The 26,810-nt window shown below is 41.7% G+C and overlaps 1 protein-coding gene across 12 annotated transcripts in view; it reads left to right on the top strand.

Annotated features, from left to right (window-relative positions):
- Positions 1 to 26,810, top strand: part of TLN2 (talin 2) — a 493,069-nt gene that overhangs the window by 270,638 nt on the left and 195,621 nt on the right. For all 12 annotated transcript variants that reach the window (XM_081507557.1, XM_081507550.1, XM_081507555.1 and 9 more), the window contains 6 exons: positions 15,819 to 15,990; positions 17,784 to 17,881; positions 19,270 to 19,399; positions 20,279 to 20,431; positions 22,204 to 22,346; positions 24,494 to 24,621. In XM_081507557.1, coding sequence (XP_081363683.1) covers positions 15,855 to 15,990; positions 17,784 to 17,881; positions 19,270 to 19,399; positions 20,279 to 20,431; positions 22,204 to 22,346; positions 24,494 to 24,621 — 788 coding nt within the window. In that variant the 5' untranslated portion in view covers positions 15,819 to 15,854. The remainder of the gene's footprint in view (positions 1 to 15,818; positions 15,991 to 17,783; positions 17,882 to 19,269; positions 19,400 to 20,278; positions 20,432 to 22,203; positions 22,347 to 24,493; positions 24,622 to 26,810) is intronic.

Raw genomic sequence — 26,810 nt, 5'->3', positions numbered from 1 at the left:
CCTCCTCTGTCCATGGGATTTTCTAGGCAAGAATACTGGAGTGGGTTTCCATTTCCTTCTCTAGAGAATCTTCCCAACCCAGGGATCAAACCTGCATCTCCTGCATTGACAGGCAAGTTCTTTACCACTGAGCCACCAGGAAAGCCTATGCCTACCTTAACATGTTCATAAAGAAAACGTGCATTTACTACACGTTAGTCAGTTTATGTCAAAATTGTACTAATTTCTTGTATTTAGGAAAATGGTACTAATTGAAATCTGAATTGAACCATAATTCTGTCTAAGTGTATAAGTTGGCTGAATCTGCCATAACAAAGAAGCCCCAACTAGGTGGCTTAAACAGCAGAAATTGACTGTTTCACCGTTCCAGAGACTGGAAGTCCAAGATCAAGGTGTCCTTCTGAGGGCTAGAGAGAGGGAGGATCTGTTCTAGGCCTCTCTCCATGGCTTGCAGATGCCTTTTTCCCTGTGTCTGTTCGCATTAGCTTCCCTCTATCCATGTCTCTGTGTTCAAATTTTCCCTTTTTATAAGGATACCCATCATTTTGGATTAGGGCTTGCTCTAACAACCTCATTTTAACCTCAATTATATCTATAAATACCCCATCTCCAAATAAAGCCACATTCTGAGATTCTTAGGATCAGAACTTTAACACATGAGTTTTAGGAACAGGGAGAGGTGGGGACACAATTCAACCCATAATGTTAGGTATAGTGTTAGAGGACAGGATGAGTATCAGTTTTATAAGCCAATACTGATAGATGACAGAATTTGTATCATAATTCCTGTTGATGAGGCACTCTCACTTTCAAAGCCAGAAAACACTTCAGTCCTGCCATTTCTTTAGACATCCTTAGCCATGGTTTCCCTCTCTCTTGACTGGTCTCTCTATTTTCTTCTTTTGTTTATCCCACTTTAGCTTAAGTTTTGTATATGTTCTCAGAATTGGTTTTCCAAATAGTCTAGGTTATAGAGAACTATAACACTATCTTAAAATCATAATTTAAAATACTATGCTATGCTTACCCATGCTGTCAAGAGTTCATCATTTCATGTCATAACCCTGGGGACATGTTCCTTTCTTTCTCATGCTCTTAATGAAGTAATATTTATGTACACAGACTTAAAATTAGATTTAGTTTTGTCATTTAGAAATGTAATGTAAATGTAAATCTTATCCATCACTCACTGATGAAATTGGCAAGACTTTTGATTTGGCTTTATTTTATTAAGTATAGGAAAATGGTGCTCCATCATAGCGCTTCAGTTTTGTTAACATCTTTCTTGTAATTCTGATTCTGTCTACTGGACGGTTTTAGAAACTTAGGCTTACAGAAAGCAGAACATTGATATTGACCATGCACATCCATGCTATTTTCTTTAGTAAAATCTAATTATTTCTTTTGTCTCTATTTCCACTGTTCGCAATATATTTTTAAATGTATGTTAAGCATCCATCTTTCCTCTGCCTCTTTTCTGTAAAACTGGTTTATTGCCCAGGCCAGCTGTTTTTCCCCCATTCATGCCTTTTGTCTACTTTGTCCTTTGATAGAGTCCTTTGCAGCCTGAGCCCTTGCTAGCAGAGTCATTCTGTGCGATGGACTGCACCATAAAAATCTAAATTGATTTCTGGCTTTTCCAGTTGTTAATGCATATTCACTTAGCTAATCCATAAATCAAACCACTAGTATCTGTACATTCAGATTTCATTTTTCCTTCTTACCTTAACATCTTCTGGGTTGCTTTTTAAAAACATTGATGATTCCTTTAAAGAAAAACCTAGCTTAAGAAAGTCTGAAATAAAGAACAAGAGTTTTTAAGTAGAAAAATCTTTTCATAGCCTTATTCATAATAGCAAAAATAGGTAGCTGATGTACACAAAAATGAAGATAGAGCAAAGTAAATTAGGATGCCTTGCATTGCAATGTTACATATCTATTTAAACAGTGTTCCTAAAAACTTTGCAATACTGTGGAAAATGATGATTGTGTAATTAAAATGGGAGCATCGGAATGCAGAATTCCAACCTACATAAAATTATGCATAAACAAAGAAAGGAGGTGTGTCAAAATGTTAGCAGTGCTCATCTTTGGGTAAGTCAGGGCCTACAGAAAGTCTAGATTCAACCTCCCCTTGCACCTCTGTGAGCCTGTTGCTTGGGAGACATAGCCTCTTAAGCCTGATTTTCCAGGGTAAATAAGGACTCTCTCATTGACTAAGTCAAGTGCTTAGTTCAGTGTATGACATGTAAAACTACAATCCAGTTGTTAGTTTAAAAAAAAAAATACACAGCTCATGCATTGTACTACTCTTCTAACACAAGCACTGCATTTATTTTTCCCTGTTTCTTTCCGTTTTGAAAGCACACAGTTGGAGGCAGAACCCTCAGCAGTGGCCTCTGTCAAGCCACGTAACCACTGTGTCCTGGTTGCCTTCCCTGGGTGAAGCCTAAATTCCTTAGCTTTGGGTCACGGCGAAGATTCAGTGACTATGAAAAGGGCTTGGAACCAGTGCCAGACACATAATCGCTTCTATGTTCCTTGCTATTCTTTTTGACTTAAGAAATTTAAAAAATAAATGAAGGTAAGGAATTCAGAAGAATGGGAAAGTTAGAGCAAAGATTTATGTATTTTGTAGAGAGCTGAGCTGAATGACGTCTAAGCCTGAGATTTGGGATACCACAGGCTATATTAAGTGTAACTGAAACATTGCAATTTTTAGATATAAAACAAGGGTGATATTGGAATGAATAACCATAGAAAATGGAGATCCTTTGGAAAATCTAGTCTCATGAGTAAATGCTGAGATTGGTACTCTGATAATATGCTGATGGACTTTGACTCTCCAGAAATGTAAATTTTAGTCACATCTCTTGGTTTGTTTCCATTCGCCATGTAAGTGCCAGATTTTTAAGTCTGGGCTCTAACACAAATACACTGCTGATTTATGGTTAATGGATTAACATAAAGAAACAGAAATAATATGTTTTTAATACTCCTTTTTCTTCAGAATCCATCCTTGCCAAAACCACGCACTATTACCTTTTTGAATGATGGATGATGCTGGGGGTTTGTGGCCAGGAATTCACTGGTCTGAGGTCATCGGTGAAAACCCTGTCAGTGAAAGAAAATGGAGCTAAGAAGTGGGAGAGTTTCTTCAGTTTCTTAAGTGAAACCAAGCATGATGGTCTGTGTTGTCACTTCACACCTGAAGTGCACACTTGGCAGCTATCTTCAGTCAGGTGTATGCTATTTTAGCATTAAATTCGACACAAGCTTGAGACAGATGACCTGAGGGGGGACTTGTGTGCAGTTCCTTTCATACATTCTTCCAGGTTCAGTCAGAAACACGCTGAATATATTTTTTCCATATCATTGTAGAACAAAGCCCTCTCTTTTTTTTCCTCCCAAGTAAAAGCTAGTCTATCTGTACCCATTCCAGGGATGTGTACCTTTAGTGACAAAGCTTGTGTTTATCAACATCAGCAGTAGCCTCAAGAATCCCAGGGGGGTGGGATGGGGAGGGAGGGGGGAGGGGGGTCCAGGAAGGGGAGCACATGTGGACCCATGGCTGATTCGTGTCGATGTATGGCGAAAACTACTACAATATTGTGAAGTAATTAGCCCCCAACTAAAATAAATAAATTTATTAAAAAAAAAAAAAGAATCACTTTCTTAATCACTTTCTTAGGATTTTACAGGCTTGTCACTAGGGTCAGAAGAAATAATAGGAAGCGTTTATTCCCAGTTAGCCAAATGAATAGTAAACAATTCACAGTTCTCCTGGTCTTGACCTTCATTTTTGTTTTTCTTCTATTTTTTTTTTTTAGACCTGACCTTTCATTTCTCTGTCCTATTTCTGTAAACAGCTTCAAAACATTTGTATGAGTTAGGATATAAAAGAATTCAAAATCAGCGTTAAATGTCGAGCCTTCTAGAGACTTCCCTGGTGGTCTGGTGGCTAAGACTCTGAGCTCTCAATGCAGGAGGCCTGGGTTTGATCCCTGGTCGGGGAATTAGATTCCACATGCCACAACTAACAAGTTCTCTTGCTGCAACTAAAGATGCTCTGTGCTGCACCTAAGACCCTGTGCAGCCAAATAAATACAGAGAAATATTTTGTTTAAATGTGGAGCTTTCTTCCTTACTTGTCGGAGGAAGGACTGATAGGTAACATGCAAAGGGACTGAGTTTCGTAGATGATTTATTCAACTGTCTTGGTGAGCATAGTGGGATTACTGGAAAACCAGCACTGCCTTCTTAGTAGTCTGATGGGAGACAGCAGTATATGCCACACACAGGCCAGGAATTCACCTACCCTCCCAGATCCTCTGTCTCCATCTGTGAAATGCAAAGCAAAACCAAACCTGTTTTCCTTTGTAACCTGTTGAGCACATCAAGTGAAAAGACACCTGTGAAAGTGCCATTGACTGCTCCGTGCCAAATGGACACAAGGCATAGCATCCCATGGTTGTTTCAGTGCGGACTCCCCCCGAGAGGGCTACACATGAGAATTCTGAGAGCCGAGGAGAGGAGAGGGTTTCTGCCAACTGGAAAGACTAGTTTCTAAAAACAAAGCTTTTTATTTTTTAAAAAAGATTTATTTCTTTGGCTGTATCAGATCTTGGTTGTATCATGCGAGATCTTTCGTTGCAGTGCACGGATTCGCTAGTTGTGTTGTGCAGGCTTCAGTAGTAGTTGTGGCACACGGACTCTCTAGTTGTGGTGCATAGTGTCTTGTATGGGCTTAGTTGCCCCTCTGCATGTGGCATCTTAGTTCCCCAACCAGGGATTGAACCCATGTCCCCTGAATTGCAAGGCGAATTCTTAAGCACTGAACCACCAAGGAAGTCCCCTAAAAGCAAAGCTTTCTGCTGGTGAATAACCAGGAAGAATGGAGAAGCGTGGTGGTGCATGTTTAGACAGATGTATGCCACAAGGCGAAAATAATTGAGTTATACAGGGATTGAAAATATATTTGTTCTGTTAAAACGAAGAGTTCTTACAATGGGAGTAGGGGGTGCAAATGGGTGAATGAGGGGCCCAGACCTTTGAGCTAAGCAGTTTGAGCCTGATTACTCATATAGTTCAAAATGTTGTATGTATTAGAAATTGCCTCTAAGCAAATTACAACTCTATGAACATATAGGTGTCTGTTTTCCTTCCTTTTAGCAGGTCTTCATGTGCTTCTCTGCTCTTTGACCTTTTTCAACAGTGTCAGGTTCTGCATTGATTTGCACTAACCTATCCCTCCCTCCTCAGAATTTCTTGGTAATTAGGAATCATCTTTAATAAAGAGCAGCTCTCATCTCATTTACTTGAGAGGTTCTGAAATGTAGCTTTTTAATACAGTGATAAATGTAGGTGTCTGCTTTTACAGCAAAGTTTAACTGGACGCAAATCATTATGACCAACTATGTACTTAATGATGGAGTTTCAGGTGCCGGTCCCAGGAGCCATCTGGGCATCGGAGGGTAAGTTGGAGGGATCCTCGGAGGACTCTGACCATACCACGTACATAACCAGCTCTGTTCATTGTGGTAACGTGGGGAGCTCTGCTTTGTGGTTTGCTACCAATGTGACCTTGAGAAGATCTGTTGGTCTCCAGATTATAGTTTCTTCATCTAAACATGGAAAATAATCTCAAAGATTTTTTCTCATCCTTCTGAATTTCCTGTTTTAGGCATTCTTTGGTTCTCTTGGTGAAATTAAAAATGCTGACTTGTATCTCCAACCGTGCATTAAATAAACAGGTATTGAACCTTCCTTTCTGGCAGGTACCTGAGAAGGGATCCCCAGAGATCTTTCAGTTGTTCCCAACTGATGTGGATTTAGTTCTTTCTTTGTTTCTCATTTTCTAAAATGGAGAACTTCATCTTGTGAGCCATGGAGGTTAAGTTTCTATTGTCAGTGTAAACAGCTGTGGATGAGTAGGAATATTTGGGTCTGCTGGATGTTTGCCCTCTGTTCATCCTTGAGTCATGCTGTGAGTGTGAATAATTCCTAATGACTAATTTAGAAAAAGCATCTCTCTTTCCATGGTGTACCTGTTAATTCCACAAACTTATATCAAACATACTTGTGAGTACTGTACTATGACCTTGAGAGTCATGGGTGGCCAAAATGATACAGACACTTGTGTATGCCTGGTAGGCTCACTATATGGAGTCTTAATGTTCAAGGCAAGCCCTAAGGTACCTAACAGCCCAGGAGAACAGGTGAAGTGTAAGACCCTGGCTTTTGCTTTGGAGGCACCTCTGGGTAGCTGTGACTACCCAGCTGAGTTCTTACTTGTCAGATGATCTTTCCTCCTTCCTCCCTTGCTGGAGGAGGAGGTAAGGGGTAGAGAGAAGGGGAAGCTCTTTCCAGGGCATTTCTTTGAGAGCAGAATTGTTCATAGGAGATATAAACACAGATGAGTGATAGCTTTTGTATAGGCCCACATCTTATGCTGACATTTGGTTATGTGATGCATGCTGTTACTAAACAGAATTGTATTTTGCCTGCTGAGAGAGGAGCAGACCTACAGAACAGGTGAGGTGCAGCAATCATAATTGGGTACAGCAGTCCTCCAGTGGGTCAGAATGGAGTCAGTGGCTGGAGGAACAGGCTGGGATTGGTGGTTAGCTCTTACTCTTTTTCATATCCAGGACTCCACTGAGGCGTGGTGGCCTGGCCTGTGATCCTGCCAGCTGAGTCCCACTCCTCTACTGTCTAGCAGGGTGCAGAGCCAATGGCACCTTATATAGGTCACCCTGGGCAGAGGACATTGACAAGGCCCTAGGACATGGGCCTACTGTGATGCCAACCCTGCTCCAGAGGGTGAAATTCTTTTCCCTTTGGGCTCCTGGTATGAGGGAATTCAACCAACATCCAAGAGCAGCAATCCAGGTACTAGCAGTTATCTGATGCACAAAAATGTTCAGCATCACAGCTCATCCCAAGATAGTTCTGCATTTCAAAAAATCATGTTTATGATTTGAATAAAGATGAACAAGTTTACTAGACAGTGAGCTCTAACTAGGCAGGAATCATGTCTGTCTTTGCTTCCCTAATGCCTGTAATAGTACTATTAGGTTGGTGCAAATGTAGTTGTGTTTTTGGATCGTGACCTTTAAATCATTATAACTAAGCTCAGATGCATCTTTATTAATCAAAATAGGAACCATTACAGTCAACAAATTTTTGCCAATGAGAAATAAGTTTGTTTTTTCCTATAGCATAAAAATTCATGCTTCAGGATTCATTGAACTCTTGGAAAGCATTTTCTGCCTCCTGCTGGTTGTGAAAGCATTTTCCCTGCAAAAAGTTGTCAAGATGCTTAAAGAAGTGGTAGTCAGTGGGCAAGAGGTCAGGTGAATATGGCAGATGAGGCAAAATTTTGTAGCCCACTTCTTTCAACTTTTGAAGCATTGGTTGTGTGATGTGCAGTTGGGCATTATCATGGAGAAGAATTGGGCCCTTTCTCTTGACCAATGCTTGCTGCAGGTGTTGCAGCTTTTGGTACATCTCATCAATTTGCTGAGCATGCTTCTCAGATGTGATATTTTCACTGGGATTCAGAAAGCTATAGTGGATCAGATTGGCAGCAGATGACCAAACAGTGACCATGACCCTTTTTTTTTTTTTGGTGCAAGTTTGGCTTTGGCAAGTGCTTTGGAGTGTCTTCTTGGTCCAGCCACTGAGCTAGTCATCATTGCTTGTTGCGTAAAACCCACTTTTCTTTGCACATCACAATCCGATCGAGAAAGGTGCATTGTTATTGTATAGAATAAGAGAAGACAACACTTCAAAAGGACGATTTTTTTGATTTGCAGTCAGCTCATGAGGCACCCACTTATCAAGCTTCTTCATCTTTCTCATTTGCTTCAAATGCTGAATGACCTGTAGAATGGTCAACGTTGAGTTCTTCAGCAACTTCCCATGTAGTTGTAAAAGGATCATCTTCGATGATGGCTCTCAGTTGGTCATTATCAACTTCCAGTGGTTGGACACTGCACTCTTCACCTCCAAGGCTCTCCTCTCCTTTGCAAAACTTCTTGAACCACCACCTCTGCTCTGTATGTTCATTAGCAGTTCCTGGGCCAATTGTGTTCTTGATGTTGCAAGTTGTCTCCACTGCTCTAAATCCTATTTTGAACTCAAATAAGAGAATTGCTTGAATTTGCTTTCTGTCTAACATCATTTTCCTAGTCTAAGATAAATATAAAATACACAACAGCTAATAATTCATTAGCAAAAAAGCATAAAGTGAGAAATACACATCAAAATGATAATATAACCACATTTATTTATGAATATATTTCAATATCAAACAGCAAAGGTCAACAATGTAAAACCGTGATTACTTTTGCACCAACATCATAATATCTAGTGTATGATAGATGCAAACTAAACAATGAAGTGAAGTTTGCAGCTTAGGCAGTGGCTGAACACAGTATGCTGCTTCCAGTGTTTTCCCAACTGCCATGACTAATAAATAATAACAACAAACCTTGACTCAGTACTTTGGGTGCCTTGGACCTGTATGAACTTCTTTAGTTCTCTGGCCATGGACATGTATGAACTTCTTTAGTTCTCTAGCCATCTTAGAGGTAAATTCATTATTGTCTCCTATTTCAGAGAGAAGACAGGCAGGTGGCACTTAAATGACCAGCTCAGGGTGGCAGCTGGTAAGGCAGGGGTAGGGGGCAGTGGGAGCACTTCGTGGCCTTCACTTACTAGGGCAGAGATCCAAGGGGTGATTGCTCATCATGACCAATGGTGGGTGAGCTTTCAGAGAGGAGGAAGTCTGGCTGAGTCAGGCTTGTTTGTCCAGGGTGTACTGGGGCTAGCCTCAAGCCAGCACCCCTGCCATTATGCTGGGCTGTTTACAGCTCTCTGGGACTGAAAAGTGTTTACTTTAAAAGGAAAGAAAGTCTGGGCTTCACCACTGGTTCCACTGGCTCATCTTCCACAATGAATGGCACAGAAGAGTTTCTGTCTTGGTCCAGGCAACCTTCACACACACAGTCAGGGCCAAAATGGTCAGAATGAGAAGAGATTATGCAAAGGAGAGTAATGAATGTTGTATGCCTTTATACCCTGTCTTTTTTTTTTTTTTTTGGCTTTGCCATGAAGCTTGCAGGATCTTAGTTCCCCTACCAGGGCCCACAGCATTGAAAGCACCAAGTCCTCCTAACCACTGGCTGCTGCTGCTAAGTCGCTTCAGTCGTGTCCAACTCTGTGCAACCCCATAGACGGCAGCCCACCAGGCTCCGCCATCCCTGGGATTCTTCAGGCAAGAACACTGGACTGGGTTGCCATTTCCTTCTCCAATGCATGAAAGTGAAAAGTGAAAGTGAAGTCGCTCAGTCCTGTCCGACTCTTAGCGACCCCATGGACTGCAGCCTACCAGGCTCCTCCGTCCATGGGATTTTCCAGGCAAGAGTACTGGAGTGGGGTGCCATTGCCTTCTCTGCCTAACCACTGGACTGCCAGGGAATTCCTATTCCTGTGTTTTAGCAAAAAAAAAAAAAAAAAAAAAGAACATAAACTTAAGGTCCAACTTGATAGCAGACATTCAGCCTGAGCCAGAAGAAGAACAAGGATAGGAACAAAATAGAGGTGAATTAGACACTAACAGGACTGAAAGAAATAGCACACATGTTCAGTTCTCTGTCTTCGTGAAGCCAAATGAGAAGAGGAAGCCTGTTCATGTCTCCTAGGCTCCCATCCTGGAGGGTCAGGAATTAGCAGGAGGGCTAAAAATACAGAAAAGTAGACAGGAAGGTCAGTTGTTGTCAGAGTCAGTGCTGCACTGACCTGAAAACATCACAGTGGAGAGGAAAAGTCAGGTTTTATCACGTGTGATCAGAGCTGCCTAATTTCCTTGGGCTTGAGTGGATCTATAGAGTCTTCTCAGGGGTGTTGAATACATACCCATCTTTTGCTGACATCTCTATGCTGCTTTATACTTTAAGCCAACTTTCTTTTTGCTGTAAGTCAGGACACTTTATTCCAACAAATGTCCATCCTGCATGTCTGTGATGTTGAGAGTAGGGCTAGGAACATCTCATTGTTGTGCTCCTGGTGGAATGGTGATTAAATCTCTATGCCCTTTGGTTTCAAAACCTCACTGAGGGTTTTCTGTGTGTGGGATCCTCTTGCGTGTTAGTAGTAAATATGTTTTTATACAGAATTTTGTCATTTGTAAAGCATTTTATGTACATAATTTACATTTAAAAAAATATTCCCATGCAGGAAATTGTCTGTCTTGTTTCATGCTTTCATGGTTGGGAACACTGAGTCATAATAAAACAGAGAGCCAAGACTAGTAGAAGAAATTGGATCCTTTTAGTGTTCAACCACTGTGCCCAGCTCTTTCAGGGTGACTAATTGGATTTTTTGTATTTTTGTGTAATGTGTCCCCATGTAGTGAAACTGATGGTTTTTGCAGTGATTGTTTTGAGAGGGTAGAAAACTTGAACACGGATCAAGTAATGAATCTGGTGTCCCTTGTTCTGTTGAACATCTGTCCTGAGCTAAGGAGTGTGGCCTCCATCATGAGATACCAGGATAAGAAGACGGGGAGGAGTTGGCTGAGCATCATGTGTCTGCTGGCTCCTTTCATGGGAGTTGGTCACTTCTTGCTCTCTGGAAAGCTGAGAGAGAAGGTCCAAGGTATCAACATGCTGGGATTGACCCTGGACCACCTGCTCCCGTCCAGAACCCTTTGCTTGAACCAAGACTTACCTAATCCTACCCTCTCCTCTCACACACATGCACGCTGCAGTGTGTGTGGTGAGGCACCTGTGGAAGGGCATTTAGCTATCCTGGGACTGCCCCTTGGGCTGTAATATGGGTGCAGCCAGGGCTATATAGATACTCTGTAAAGTTTGCAGCAAGCATGTGATGAATTGCTTCTGGATAAAAAGCCTTCAGAGCATAAATGAGGGCTACTGCCTGTCCCTCCATGCCTTCCAGCAGGTCTTTGTAATCTATGTGCCAGCCCTTCTCCTCATCTGTCTCGTAAAGCTGCTACTCTGGCCTTTCCCGCTCCTGTTATCTCCTCTTACCTCCGCTGCTAGAGACCTCCAAGCTGTCCAGTTCGGCTGTCCTAGCTCAGTGCCCCTCTTCCTGAACTGTGACTAGCATTTAACCCAGGCGATCGCTCCCTCCTGTGTGACACACCTTCCTCTGCCTGCACTCCCTCTCCATACTCCTCCCTCCCCCACCACTAGGCCTTCTTGTGGTCCAGACCTCAGGTCTGTTTCCTCTCTTGCTCACTCCCTAGATGATCTTTCTAAACCCAAATATTTGACTATGATGACGTAAAAGTTTTTTTTTTTTAAAGCCTCCAGTTTTTTAAGAAAATATTTTATATGTATGTATGTATATGTGTGTGTATGTATCTCTCTCTCTAGCTACCTGCCTGTGCCAGCTCTTAGTTGCAGCATGCGGGATCTTCAATCTTTGTTGCAGCATGTAGGATCTTTAGTTGTGGCATTTGAACTCTTGGCTGTGGCAAGGAAGATCTAGTTCCCTGACCTGGCATGGAACCTGGGTACCCTCCATGGAGAGTGTGGAGTCTTAGCCACTGGACCACCAGAGAAGTCCCATACCTCCAGTTTTGTATTGGACTCCGCTCTACGTCTCACTGAATACATCCCAGAGAAACTCATTAGTGACTTTTCACCCCAAACCTGTGCCTTCCAGCAGCTTTCTCCTCCTCGGTCACTGGCTTCGTCATTTTCCCAGTTGTCTTGGATAGAGACGTTCCTTCACCGTCAATTTTTTCTTCTTCTCTTCTTCCCTTCTGCTTCCCAATGTTCTGGCCTTCTCTCCCATGTTGCTCGTTGATTCTGCACCATCTGTCCTAGAGCCCCCAGACCTCCATTTGCCCCTTTCTCCTCTCTGCCCTAGTGTCTTCTTCCTGGTGAGCTCCCGTGTGGTCTGTCCTGCTGCTCAATTCTGCTCTCACCCCATGTCATGGCTCTGTCTTTCTGTGATTGAGTCTTTCTCTGCTTGGCTGCAGAGACCATTCATTTACTTGTCAGAAAATCCAATGATTAGCCTGGAAAGAGACGCTTCATGCAGGGACACTTATATTGTACTGCTTCCTGTTCCCAGGGAATGAAAAATATTAACCATCCCACTCTCTCTGGTGTATTATATAAACAGCATCCATGATATCATTGAGTTCCACAGTCCTTCCTACTGACTGTTACCACCAGCCGTGCTCATGGGGCTTTCCTGGTGGCCCAGACAGTGAAGGATCTGCCTGCAATGTGGGAGACCCAGTTTCAATCCCCGGGTTGGAAAGATCTCCTGGAGAAGGGATTGGCTGCCCACTCTGGTGTTCTTACCTGGAGAATTTCATGGGCAGAGGAGCCTAGCAGGCTGCAGTCCAAGGGGTCACAAAGAGTCGGACACAACTGAGCCACTTTCATGTTCATGCTCATGGATCTCACAGGTTCAGGAATCCCCATAGTTGTCACCAGCCACAGGGGAAAAACTAACCCATGGAGTGGTTACATCACAGCGGATTTGTCAATTTATCTCTAGAGTTGTTTTTATTGAAGTATAGTTGAGGTACAATATGATGTTAGTTTCAGCTGTACAGCATAGTGGTTCAGTATTTTTGTGGATGATACTCCATTATAGGTTATGGGATAACGGCTGGAATTCCCTGTGCTATACAGTATATCTTTCTTGCTTATCTATTTTATACATAGCAGTTTGTATTTGTTTGTCTCACACCCTTAATTTGTCCCTCTCCTTTTCTTTTCCGCTTTGGTAATCACAAGTTTTCTTCATCTGAGTATGATTCTGTTTTACATAATACACTCATTTGTATCATTTTTTAAATTCCATATATAAGTGGTACCATACATTTTGATTTCCTCAAATTGGAGAGTTGATTTATTAAATATGCCTATAAAAAGAGTTGAGAAGAGCCTTTTATAGGCATACTGCGTTTTATAGCACCTTGTTTTACTGTGCTTTGCAGATACCACGTGTTTTTTTGTTTCTTTTTTTAACAAATCAAAGGTTTGTGGCAACACTGAGTCAAACAAGTCTATTGGTGTCACCATTTTTCCAACAGTATTTGCTTACTTCATGTCTCTGTTTTCCATTTTCGTAATCCTAACAGTATTTCAAACTTTTTCATTATTATATTTGTGATGTGACTATTATAATTGTTTGCGGGAACTTTGAATGGCACCCATACATGAGACAGGGAACTTAATTGATAAATGTGTTCTGACTACTCTACTGACCAGCCATTCTCTCATCTCTCTCCCTCTCCCTGGCCTCTTCTATTCCCCGAGACACAGCAATATTGAAATTAGGCCAGTAAATCACCCTTCAGCGGCCTCTAAGTGGTCAAATAAATGGAAGAGTCTCATGTCTCTCACTTTAAGTCCAAAGCTAGGAATGATTTCATTAGTGATAAAGGCCAAAACAGGCCAAAAGCTAGGCCTTTTGTGCCAAGCAGTCAAGTTGTAAATGCAGAGGAAAAGTTCTCGAAGGAAATTAGAAGTGCTATAGAGAAATCCTTTGTGAAAGGAAGAGTCAGTCAATACAGCAAAATTCACTGTCGTTTTAAGCAGTGGCCACAGCCAAGCTAATCTTCAACCCTGCTACACTCATCAGTCAGCATTCATCAACATGATCTTCCACCAGCAAAACAATTACAACTTGCTAACAGCTCAGAGAATGGTTAGCATTTTTTAGCAATAAAATATTTTCTGTTAAAGTATACATATTTTCTTTCCAGACGTAATGGTATTGTATACTTAACAGACCACATTATTGTGTAAACATGACTTTTATATGCACGAGGAAACCAGAAAAATCCATGTGATTCACTCCATTTCAGTATCCCACTTTATCATGGTGGTCTGGATCCAAATCTGCAACATCTCCAAAGGATGCCTGCATATATGGCTTTGCAAGATCTCAGTATTGTAGATGGAAAGCCATCAGATATTCTGAATAACTCAGTCTAGCCAATGACCAGACTAGAGTCAATTAATTCTGTTTAGAGCAGATTGTCAGTGAATACTGTTGTTGTTTGTTAAGAACTATATCTTGATATTTCTCAAGTAAGAAATATTTTCATGTTTTCATGGACAGAATTCATGCGGAAGGTAAGCAGAGGTCAGAATGACTTTACAGTTGGACAGACCAAATGGCTGCTGCATGAGAGTGTGTGTACACCCTGCCCATGGATACCAGAGCTTCTATTTAAAAGTGTTCTCCATAGCCAAGTGACCAGAGTTGCTTGATATTAGGAAGCTAGTGGTCAGTGAGGCTTGCTGAGAAGCAGATCGAGGCTCCCACCCCAGGCCTGGGCCTGGTCAGCCTGCTGTCCTCTCTGCCTGTGGCCACCTTGTTGCTTCTTAGGGCTTGCGTTCTCAGAGGGAACTCTGGTGCTTACTTCCTGTAGATTCTCTAATGAAAGACAAGAAAGGAGTATGAGCTTGCCACTCCTGAAGGTTTGTTATCCATGCCGTTCTAGGATTCTAATAGCTACTCGCTATGAAGTGCCTTATTTCGGTTGCCAGAATGACAGTGAGCTGGGTAAGTCTGTGTTGGCTCCTCAGGTGCAGAGAAGTGCCTCCCTTTTGCACCCAAGGCCTGCATTGACAGAGACTGGACTGGGCTGGGTGTGGGGGGTAAGTTTGGCCAAGGAATAGAACAGGTGATTGAAATAACCTAGAAGCCATCAACTTGGAAAGTGCATTTAATGGTTGGATTTAAAATGGCAAAAGAAGGCTTTTGTGAAATAATTCAAACCTAGCCTAAGCACCTATCTATTTTTAAAACCATTGAACTGGGTAAGAAGTAAAATATCCCAGGCTTTTGTTTGAATGAAAGAACAACTAAATCATCTTTTTCTCTACATTGAGACCCCTGAAGAGTGTGAAACTGCCTGGCACATTGAGTGTTTAAAATATCTCACTCCGGCCTCATTAGTGATGGCTGTGCATTGGCCTGGCATTGATGTCCGCTCAGGATTCAGTTCTTCTATCAGTTATGCAGGGCAGACAGCGTAGCTCTCTTATTGTGGAGAAATAGGAGCAGAGTGGCCAGTTGCCGTCTCCTGAGGGTGGGTCTGGGCCTACAAGCCAAGTCTTCTTGTATAGACGTGGTGCAGTTTGGCTGTGAGAAGCACTCCCAGAGGGCAGAGGTGCTTCTTCTCTGTGCCCAGGAGCTGCTAGGGAGGGAGCCCTGTGATTGAGGGTACTGACAGGTATCTACAGGAGACAGCGGTGGGTGCTCTGCCTCTCACCTGGAGGACATTCACCTGGGAAATTTCTCTCCCCTTTGGGAAAACCTAACGACTTCCCCAGTCCCTCAGACATTGGAGAATCTGCCTGTAATGCAGGAGACGCAGGTTTGATCCCTGGGTCGGGAAGATCCCCTGGAGGAGGACGTGGCAATCCACTCCAGTATTCTTGCCTGGAGAATCCCATGAACAGAGGAGCCTGGTGGGCTATATAGTCCATGGGGTTGCAAAGAGTTGGACACGACTGACTAACGCTTGGAAAAACCCCAAGTAGGGAGCAGCCTGAGGAAGGAGCCTTGGTGAATGCCTGTAGTTCCCTCCTCCTAGGAGGCTCTCCTTGTCACGCTGTGGTAACTCCAAGACTGTGTGCTGCTGTTTTATTCTAAACTTTTCAAAAGTTATTTTTTAATTTGTAGTTTTGTCCAAAGCCTTCTCTTAATTGCTATTTTATTCTTTTTCGATTTTTAAAGCTGATTGAGAGTCTAACTTTTTTTTGGCAGGTTATCATGAATGTCACAGTTTGTCCCTTTGTGTTTTCCAGACACTCTAAGTGAGAGTCCTCAAATCTCCTGGGAAAATGGTGGCTCTGTCCTTAAAGATTTGTGTCCGCCACTGCAATGTGGTGAAGACCATGCAGTTTGAGCCATCAACGGCTGTGTACGATGCGTGTCGAGTCATTCGAGAAAGGGTACCTGAGGCGCAAACTGGTCAAGGTAGGTCATTGGTTATTTGCTGGCTGCTTGAAGTGTGTTTGTATGTTTTATCCTTGGTAGCTAAGGAAACAAAGGCTCTGCATATGTGCACAGGTCAGCTAGTGTATAAGTTTCAAATGAAATTCTTATCCTGGACCTTACTCGCTTCGTATGTAAAACTTGTAATGACATCATTGTAGTTCTGCCAGTGAACCATCATCATCATCATGTCCCTTTCATACTTCAGCAATGTGTTCCACAGTTTACAAATCACTTTTTGGTATAAAGGCCTATAGAGTACAGATGAAGTTGCTCTAACAGTTACTGCTTTTGTGTATCCTGAGCCCTGTTTCACACTGTTTCTACTGCCAGCAGCCTGAAGAATACTGTAACTGCCATCAGGACCCAGGGCAAGCATCATATTTCAAGTACTTTGCAGGGGGTTCTAATCTTTATCTCAAACCTTAAAAAAAAAAATCGTGATACATGTTTTGTTTAATGTTTGGTTAAACCACTGACCACAGTTAATCTGAGTTTAAACAAGTCAGTCATACAAGTTTATTTTCCATTTCCCTTTGTCTTCTCTCTCTTACATTTCCTTCCTTTATTTTTGTGTTTGACTGATGCGTAAGAAATTGAGGTTACTCCTGAATTCATAAGCCTTTAGTGTGAAAATGGAATAAAACTTTCCTTAAAAATTGGAATCATAAAAATAAAACATGCAAAGACAGTTATTGTTAGGCATGGGCCTTCTTGAAGAGTTCTGTTACTCACAAAACCATGAATCTTTTGGTCCAAAAGCAATGTCTATATTATTCAAAACACTGTTATTTCTAGATTACCCCCCCAAAAAATAAAATAAAGTTTGCCCAGTTTCCCAAGTTCTGGTTATCCAATCATATCTGATGTTTTTACTTTTCTGTTACTGTTTATTCTCAGAATTTTTTAAACTTTGTTTGAGTTGGATTGCTATAAAGCTCTGGTGAAGATACAAACCTTTATAGATCTTGAAGTTGTTTTTCTAAGAAACAACAGATGAGTCTTCTGGTACATGTCCTCCTCCAGGGAATCTTCCCTACCCAGGGATCAAACCTGCGTCTCCTGCATCTGGCCCTCATCTGGGTCTCTGAGGTTTCCTTGAATCACATTTAGGAAGAGACAAATCTTGAGACAGGAAATGATACCGCTTTCCTCCTGCCTCCACCATCTTGTACTTCCTGGGTTAGATTAAGGGATTTCTGTGAAGAACACAGGGTTTAACTCTCCAACTTTATTCATAATTTGATGGTCCGGGGAACAGAGACTTTATCTCATGGGGAACTCTCTCTTTTATTGTGTAATGCCATGTGGGGGTGATGGAAGGATTATGCCAAGTATAAAAGTCTCCATCAGCCCCTCTTTACCTAAGTGGTCTTAGACTCAAGTGATTATTTCCACAGTCTCTCATGAGTTCTTGGCCTGACTTTTAAAGCATGTGGTAGGAAACAAAAGCCCAATTCAGTTAACAAGAAATTTAGACTGCTTTGTTTCTGGTGTTTCCCTAAACTTTAGACACAACTACTGCCCACTGGTTTTAAGAAACCTGAACCTCGTATGTGGGTGTTGGTTTTGCAGCTCAGCTCTTATTCTTCTCAATCTGTTTTAGTCCCAGTGGCTGCTCATGTTTTGAGAATGAAGTATTTCCCTGGTGAAGGAGACTGCCTCCCCTACCCCCCACCTCCCATCCTGCCAAGTCAGCAGATTCAAGGGCCTGGAAGTCAGTGATGGGTTCATCATCACTTTACCTTTTATTTTTCCTTCTGTCTTTCCTCCAGCTTCTGACTATGGGCTATTTCTCTCGGATGAAGACCCCAGGAAAGGAATTTGGCTGGAAGCGGGCAGAACACTGGATTACTACATGTTGCGAAATGGGGTATGCTGTTGATCTTTCTTTGATTTTTCATCACTTTGTCCCTAGGCCTGCCATGGAAGCCAACATGATTATGCTTCAAAGAAAAGGAGAGATTCGAAAATCTATTTTGATTTCAGAGCATCGTTTAATAGTTTTGATGTAATGTACTTTGTAAAGTCTGTCCAGGTTAGTGATAGGAAATAGCAACAGTCCAAATTCTTGAAACTTCACAGAGTAATTAAAGCAGCAAGAGGCTATGATTTTAAGCTATTTCTACATGCCATTGTTGGACCTTGGTAGTTATGAAATAGAGCATCTTCCTCTAAGTATGTAGGAAGTCCCCTGGTGACTGGTGATAGAAAGGAAGGATCCAGAGGGAACAAAAAAGTTGTTTGTTCTATCTATCAAGCTATCTACCAATCCTAAAGTTTGTCAGAGGTTAAATCATAACCAGTGTTTTGCTTTTATAAAAAGTTCATATTAGATGTGTTTAATCACTATCAGTAATATTAACAACAAAAATGGTTGTGTTGTGGAAGTAGGAAGAAATAATGAGTAAAAAGTAATGAGTAACAGGAAACCATATTCAGTATCAGGTAATAACGTATAATGGAAGATGCTCTGAAAAAATGTACGTCTGTAACTGAATCACTTTGCTGTATACCTGAAACAAATACAATGTGTAAATCAACTATACTTCAATTTTTTAAAAATGTGTTATATTCTGTTCAACTAAGCTTCTGAGATATACTGGATTTTGACGTACAGAATAGACATATCAGATTAGTCAATATTCCATAAATGAGAATAAAGTATGAGGTGCCAGTTAATTTTCCTTCCATAGTTCTATTTTTAAGAAGTGTAGTAAAAGAGAAATCTCTTATTTAGACATAACTCTCAAACTTATTACCTTTTTGGTCTTGCCATTATCATGAAAACCAATTTTACCATTACATGAAAAATTATGGGGGCATTATTTGTGTCCTTTATGACATATGTATATATATATATATATATATATAATCACTTATTACTGTGTAAGAGATCTTTGGAGAAGCACAATCTTTTCAAAAAACAAATAGGCATTTTCCTTTCCTAATTCTCATTACACCAGATCATTCTCGGCCTTTCAGAAGGACATATGCTACTTTGACTTTATAGAGGTTAGTTTTCAGTAACTGTGAGCTATTAAGTAGTGCTTCTGGGGGTGCAATTTTACTATCAGATTTTAAAGAAATCTTTATGTAAGTAGTTTAGCACTGGAGATTCTGTATTAGTGGCAAAAATCTTGTGAAAATTAGAAGGAGGGAATCAGGGAGCTAGAGAAAATTCTTTTATTCAAGAGAAGTGTCCAAGTTTATTATCTAATTGTCCATGCAACATGAAATGTTTGTATGATTTTGCTCTAGGATATTTTGGAATATAAAAAGAAACAGAGACCTCAGAAAATTCGGATGCTTGATGGATCCGTGAAAACAGTGATGGTAGACGACTCCAAGACGGTCGGGGAACTCCTGGTTACTATTTGCAGCAGGATAGGTGAGCGTTCACATGCCAAGCTTCTGGATTTTGCTTTGCTTTTAATAACATGCCTCTCCTTTTTTCATCCACTTTGGGTGTCTCAGCAATTTTGAACATATCGTAACACGTTGACTTTGGTGCAATCTCAAGAGAATGTGTTCATTTTCCTGATTTGCAAACTGGCTAACTGGTGTTGTAAACACTTAAGCATCTCTCTGAGTCACAGGTGAAAGCTTTTATTTCCCTTTCAAAATAAAATGAATTCTCAAATAATGTTTTTGAAATCATATGGTTCAGGCTCCCACCCGTGACTGGGAGATTCTGTCTAAGCATCACTGGCGTTCATTACCTCCTGAAGACTCATGGGGACAGCCTATACAATCATATTAGCCATTGCCTCCCCCCTCCTTGCTTCTATTCATCTCCTCAAAGAACAAGTCTGTCTCCTTTCTGTTGGGTTGGCCAAAATGTTTGTTTGGTTTTTTGGTAACGTCTTACAGATGTTGCAATATATGAACCCTCTTGAATATTTGAAGAAAGTTGCCTTTCCTGTCTTATTTTTGTCATCATGAAAATGAAGCCCAGGTCCTTCAGACACTGCTTGTTTGACATTGTCTTGACCTTCCTCTGTTCTATGTCTACTTTGTTCTTATTACTCAAAAATTACTCAGGAGACTTTAACATGACGTTTGAATGTGACTTAACTAGTGGAGGACCCTCCTTTTGGCCAGTTACTTGATGTATGCTCCCTGGAGTGACCCTGACCTTCCACCTTGGCAAGACTTCTTTCTGTCCTTCGTTCCCAGGGACTCCTTGGAGTATTACAGGCCCCAGGATGAAAGGGACTGGTGGCAATGTAGTCACTAATCTAATTGATAAACTCATTGATAATTTTAGGAATTACAAACTATGAAGAATACTCTTTAATCCAAGAAACAATTGAAGAAAAGAAAGAAGAAGGGACGGGTACGCTAAAAAAAGACAGGACACTGTTACGAGACGAAAGGAAGATGGAGAAGCTGAAGGCCAAGCTTCACACGGATGATGACTGTGAGTGTCCGGGGAGGAAGTGTGATGTGGGCACTTGGGCTGCCCGGCCTCTCTCCTCTCCCATAACTTGTATGATCCAGAACAGATGTCTTTGTTCCTTTGTTTTATTTCATCTATGAACATTTGGGTCTATGTCACTAAAAGAAAAAGACCTTTAAGGGGGAAAAAATTGATCATAGCATTTCACATCTAAAAGGTAACCTCTTAATGTCAAATATATGCGTTATGTTCACATTTTCTCCATTGCCTTCTAAAAAAAACTTTTTTGTTAGCAGTTTGAACTAGGGTCCAAATAAGATTGGATGATAGGCTGCTTAACTCTTTTAGTCCCAAGGCTTTCTCTCCATCTCTCTCTTTTTTTTTTTTTTGCTTTGTAATTATTGAGGGGAAAAACCTGGATTGTTACTTGTATAAAATTTTCTATATTCTGGATTTTGTTAGATGACTGCGGTGTCATCTAACATGTTCATATGTCCCTTTTAATTCCTGAGTTCTGGAGGCTTGATCAGATATGTGTATCTGTGTTTAAGAATAATGACTCCTATGTGGTACGTCCATTGGGAAGCTGAATTTGATTGTCTCCTTTTTGTGACGTTAACAGCCTTGGATGACTATTGCCTCAATCCATTATTTCCTTAGGGGTTACAAAATAGTAATATAATTCCACCACAGGAAAGTCCTTTTCTATGGCTACAGAGTTAATACACAGAAAAACAAGTATGTGTACACCCTTTTGTCCCCAAAGCCTGTGTTTTGTGCACTGGCTGACAACCCCCGCCCCCCACCTTCCCAGAAGGATCTTACTTTATGCACATTTCTCTCAGACCTTCCCAACTTCTTACTTTCTTTCATTGTTCTTTCTCTTGCTGTTGCATTGGGAAGATGTCATCCTTGTCCTTATGTTTGTTGGTCTTCAGTGGGGCTTTCATTTCCTCTGACCCTTTCTCCAGTCTCTCTCTCTTTTTTTCTTTTTGCCTCATTCGATTTCCAGTTGCATGCTTCTTTCCAAGTGAGACCTTGGTAGACAAATCCTGAGGATTATACTGTGCATGATGCTCTCCTGGCTAGTGTGGGAGAGGTGGTCCATTCAATACATTCCCTGTGCTAAAGTCAACACTTGTTAATAAACACTTGCTCTCAGTATGTGTGTGTGTGTTAAGCCTGGGGAGGAGTGTAGGAATGAGAGCTGTGGGAAGTATAGAGGAATGATCCATCCCCATGCATCTAGGTGTCAGGCCAGTATTTTCTAAATGAGTGAGATTACTGGTGGGCCGTGTGCGGGGTTCTACCCTCCCCTACCCCTCAGTGTCCTGTCCTCTCCTGGTCCCAATTACTTCCACTTTCCTCTTTTCTGCTTAAGGTCAAGGGTAGTAACTCATTATGCTCAGAGTTTATAAATTATTTCACCTGATCAGAGTAAAGACCAGTCTTGACTTAAAAGAAAATGCAGACTTGATTGTCTTGGCTTAAAGCACTGTTTTCCTTGTTTCTTCCTCCACCCAAGGAATGGGCATATTATAAATTCATTGTGGGGTTTTACTAATTTAGGAATAACTGTGAGCTTCTCTGTCATTGGCTTTTTCATATGTCATGTAGTATGCATCCAATTACTTTGCCAAGTTAAAGAGCTCAGATTTAATCTAAGAAGCAACTATAACTGAATATGAGCATTTTAAAAATCTGCATCTGCATCATGCTGCTGGTTTGGTTAATCCTCTTGAACTAAGAGGAAAAGTAGACACAGTTCTTTCATATGTCATCTTGCGTTGCAGTAAATTGGCTGGATCACAGCCGAACCTTCAGAGAACAAGGAGTAGATGAAAATGAAACACTGCTGCTTAGACGGAAGTTCTTTTACTCTGATCAGAATGTGGACTCGAGAGACCCCGTGCAGCTGAACCTGCTGTATGTTCAGGTACAGTATCGAATGCTCAGACCCTGAGCTTGGTGAGCTTTCCAGAACCCCGGCTGTGGCTGGTGGAGGGCAGGAACTGGGCTCTGGTTCTCGGCGTGTCTGTGACATGCTCTCTTCAATCATGTTGAGTTGTGGTGCGGGTTGATATCCACTGGGAGCTGCCAGCCATCCTGAGAGGGGCTTTGGTTGGCCTCCCAGCGGGGGTCCTAGTAGCCACCACTGTCTCTCTCTGTCTCCTGGCTTTGCAGGACATACCTGGCTCACCATTCACATGTACTACTGCTTTCTTAGCTCACATCTAGAAAACAAGGATGGATATTGGTCAGAAAATCTGTATTTCTCATTAACTGAAAGATATTCTCTCAATAGCATTTTATATTTTTACCATTAACCAATTGTTTAAACTCAGATGAGTCATTCAATTTATCTGAGTTGCAGTTACCCAGTACGTAAGATGTGAACTTTCACTAGACAGTCCTGAAGACTTCTTTTAGCTCAAGGAAAACACCTTCCTTTCTCTCTTACTTTCATTCTTCCCTATATTCCTTCCCTTTCCTCTCCTTTTACTCATCAACCTATTGGCTCATAGAAACCATGTGGGAAGGGGAGGGTCAGCAAAATGCAGCCACGGTGTCGCCTGTATTTATAAATATTAAAGTTTTGTTGGAACCACATCTCATTCGTTTATGTATTGCACATTGGTAAATCCCCTTCTTTATCACATAAATGTCTATTTATTGTCAGTGGCAGCACTCATATTCTGACGGCAGAGTTCAGTAGAGACAGAGACCCGTGGCCCAGAAGATGTGATTTGTTCACTCTCCGGCATTTTACAGGAAGATTTTGCTAGACCCCAAGTTAGTGGATGGAGGAAGGGCTTGGAGAAATGAAGCTGGTAGGCCAGAAGGGAGAGAGAGATCCAGACAATAAGAAAATGCTTGTTGGTTTAAGGCTCAGGGCCATAGGTCAGAGTGTACATCTGAAAGTGCTCTGGGGGTCATTTAACTAGAGAAAGGAAAGACAGCAAGAAAAGGAATAAATAACAACATAAGTGAGGGCTCAGGAAACAGGAGAAGGACTTCAAGTGCAGTGCCTTCCTGATTCCAGGACTGTGTATTTGCTTATCATTTCACCCAGACGTCTGCAGTACTGAGTGCTTGTCTGTTCTGTTTATCTTGGGGTGAGGATAGGGTTGATTTTACTTCTAGGTAATTTTTCTATTAATTTTAGCACTTAGGGTCATAAAAATATATTGTATTTCTGTCACCTATGAATCTGGTCATTATATAAGGATTTCCCTTTGCCCCTTTATTTTTCACAATCACTTCTACCTCCCTAGATTACACTCAAGCTTTAGTTTTAATATACTACTCCTTGGAAGGAAAGTTATGATCAACCTAGATAGCATATTGAAAAGCAGAGACATTACTTTGTCAACAAAGGTCCATCTAGTCAAGGCTATGGTTTTTCCAGTGGTCATGTATGGATGTGAGAGTTGGACGGTGAAGAAAGCTGAGCGCCGCAGAATTGATGCTTTTGAACTGTGGTGTTGGAGAAGACTCTTGAGAGTCCCTTGGACTGCAAGGAGATCCAACCAGTCCATCCTAAAGGAGATCAATCCTGGGTGTTCATTGGAAGGACTGATGTTGAAGCTGAAACTCCAATACTTTGGCCACCTCATGCGAAGAGTTGACTCATTGGAAAAGACCCTAATGCTGGGGAGGATTGGGGGCGGGAGGAGAAGGGGAAGACAGAGGATGAGATGGCTGGATGGCATCACCGACTCGACGGACATGAGTTTGGGTAAGCTCTGGGAGTTGGTGATGGACAGAGAGGCCTGGTGTGCTGTGATTCATGGAGTTGCAAAGAGTCGGACATGACTGAGCGACTGAACTGAACTGAACTGGACATTACTGATGCCTTCCATCCATAGGCAATTTGGGCAGGGACTTGTTTTCCCTTTGCGTTAATTCTGCAGCACTGCAGTCACTCACAGCGTCCTGAATGAATGCCTCACTCTGGCTTGGCTGGTATGCTTCCTCTCATTCCACAGAGAGGATAGGCTTGGGTGCCAGGAACATGGCACTGGAGAAATTGTGTTGGTCCCCCCAAGCTCCTGATGCTTTTTACTTCCTCTTGTGTTGCAGGCTCGGGATGATATCCTGAATGGCTCCCACCCTGTCTCCTTCGAGAAAGCATGTGAGTTTGGTGGATTTCAAGCCCAGATTCAATTCGGACCTCATGTGGAGCATAAACACAAGCCTGGATTCTTAGAGTAAATGACCATTTGGTTTCCTTTTTTCTCTTGTTTTCACTATTTATTTTTGAGCTTGTTATGCAACATACACACCTTAGTTTTGGTCAATTGTGAGACTGTTAGCTTTTACTTGAGTCAATATATGATGACATTTGTGGACCTTGGAAAAAGCAAGGGGCCTAGAAATTCAATGTTGTGATGACTATGAAGATAGCTTGTTCCACTTTTGAGGAAGGTGTGTTTTCCTCTGGACCACAGAGTCTGCAGTACCCCTCCAAGCTGTTGTCAAAGGCAGTGGTCCCCAACCATTTGGCACTTGGGGCCAATTTCATGGAAGATAATTTTCCCAGGAACAGAGTGGTGGGGGATGGCTTCAGAATGATTCAAACACTTTACAATTATTGTGTACTTTATTTCTATTATATTACATTGTGGTATATGAGAATTTAATATGAGAATCAGCCATTGCTGATCTGACAGGAGACAGAGCTCAGATGTTAATGGCAGCCATAGGGAACAGCTATAAATACAGATGAAGCTTTGCTCACTCAGCGCTCACCTCCTGCTATGCAGCCCAGTTCCTAACAGGCCATGGACCAGTACCAGAGGTTGGGGACCCCTGAGCCAGGGTATCTCTGGAATTGAGATACTCACTTTCCCCATCTAATGAAATCTCCGCTCTTTAGATTATTACTTCTTCATATGGGGCAGCATTTTGTCATGTTGCATTTCTTTTAAAGACTCCAGTATTAGAACAACCGAGTATAAAAGAGAGAGTTTCACATCATTTAATATAATTTAGTGAAATTGTCACTGCTCTGAAAAAGTGTGATGTATATATTTTTAAATACTGGCTCTACTCTTCCCACCCATCTGGTCTTTGGTTTGCTTTTATGAAATGATGGGGGTGATTTTTCTGGCTCGATACTTTTGGGTTCAAGAAAAAGCTAACCTTCCAGATTCATCACGGCCCCACTGAACATGGGCCTTAGGACTGGGTTTCCTAGAGATGTCCAGCAGACAAGCCCAGCCATGTGTAGGCAGCTGTTTGTCAGAGGTCATCTTCCCCTCTGGTTTGGCCTGGGATTCTCCAAGGATTTTGTCTTTTTCTTTCTCTGATAATATTTCTTTCCTTTATCTGTTTTCCTCCACTTTTTCTTTCTCTCTTCCACTTCCTCTTAGACCTGATGAAATATTTGGCTAAGCCAAAAATATCACTACAGGAAGTCTTAACCTGGGCAATATCATGCTCTCACCTAGAGTGCAGCTTGTAGAGGCTTTGCGAGTGGGGACTTGACAGGAATGCCAACTGGGGTGGGTAAGCGTCCTCTTTTCTGTAGGGTACACCAATGTGAGGTGCATTAAGTAGGTCATTCATCATATTGTATCTGAGTGTATTGAAAGGAGACAATAACAACTGCTTATTTGGCCCCTGACCTCACTTGTGCTTTGGTGGAAAGTAATGGGGACCAGCACGTGCCCTGAGGTAAAAAGGAAATCAGACTTCTCTCCTGGTGGCAGAGAATGCCTGGGCCACGTGCTGTTGGGTCTAAACTGAGTTGTTATTAAAAAAAAAACAAACAAAATTCTCCCCTTGGGTTGATGAATCCCAGAGAACCCTTCCAAAGTGATGCTTTGCCCTACAGTATTCTGTATAGTGACCTTGAGTCTGAGACTAGCTCTAAGCAGGTCCTATCATTGACTTTGTTCTGCATCCTCCAAATGAGTCATTTGGCCAAGTTCCTCAGGGCCACTTGTATCCAGTTGGTCTGACTTCCTTCCTGCAGGAGCCTTGGAAATTTGCCTTTCTCTGTTCTTATACCCCAGATGCCTTCCAGAAAACCATGTGCACATGAGCTTTTAGTTACTCTCACCTTCCCATGTTCTGCCCTCACAGTTGGTCCCTCAGATACATTTGGTATCATAAACCTATGGGTTATGGCCACAGAAACTGAGAACACAAAGAATTAACTAAGCCCTGGAGTGAGGAAATGTATTTTGTTTCTTTGAGTGACAGATGAAGCATGGGAGAAAATGAAGAGATGTATGAACCAAAAAGTTTTACATGTTTAGTTTTTAAGCTTTCATACCTGTGAGCCTATGTGGCCCTGATCAGAAGGTGATCCAAATTCAGCCTTTCATTGGGTACCTGAAATGATACTACCCTGGTCATTTTATTTATGCCTTTTCTCTGGAGCTTTTGAACA

Source organism: Giraffa tippelskirchi, chromosome 7, assembly GCF_054371585.1.
Source record: "Giraffa tippelskirchi isolate mGirTip1 chromosome 7, T2T-mGirTip1v1.2.pri, whole genome shotgun sequence".
NCBI classification, from domain to species: domain Eukaryota; kingdom Metazoa; phylum Chordata; class Mammalia; order Artiodactyla; family Giraffidae; genus Giraffa; species Giraffa tippelskirchi.
The sequence above is the reverse complement of the archived record's forward strand: the minus strand, read 5'-3'. Positions and strand labels throughout refer to the sequence as shown.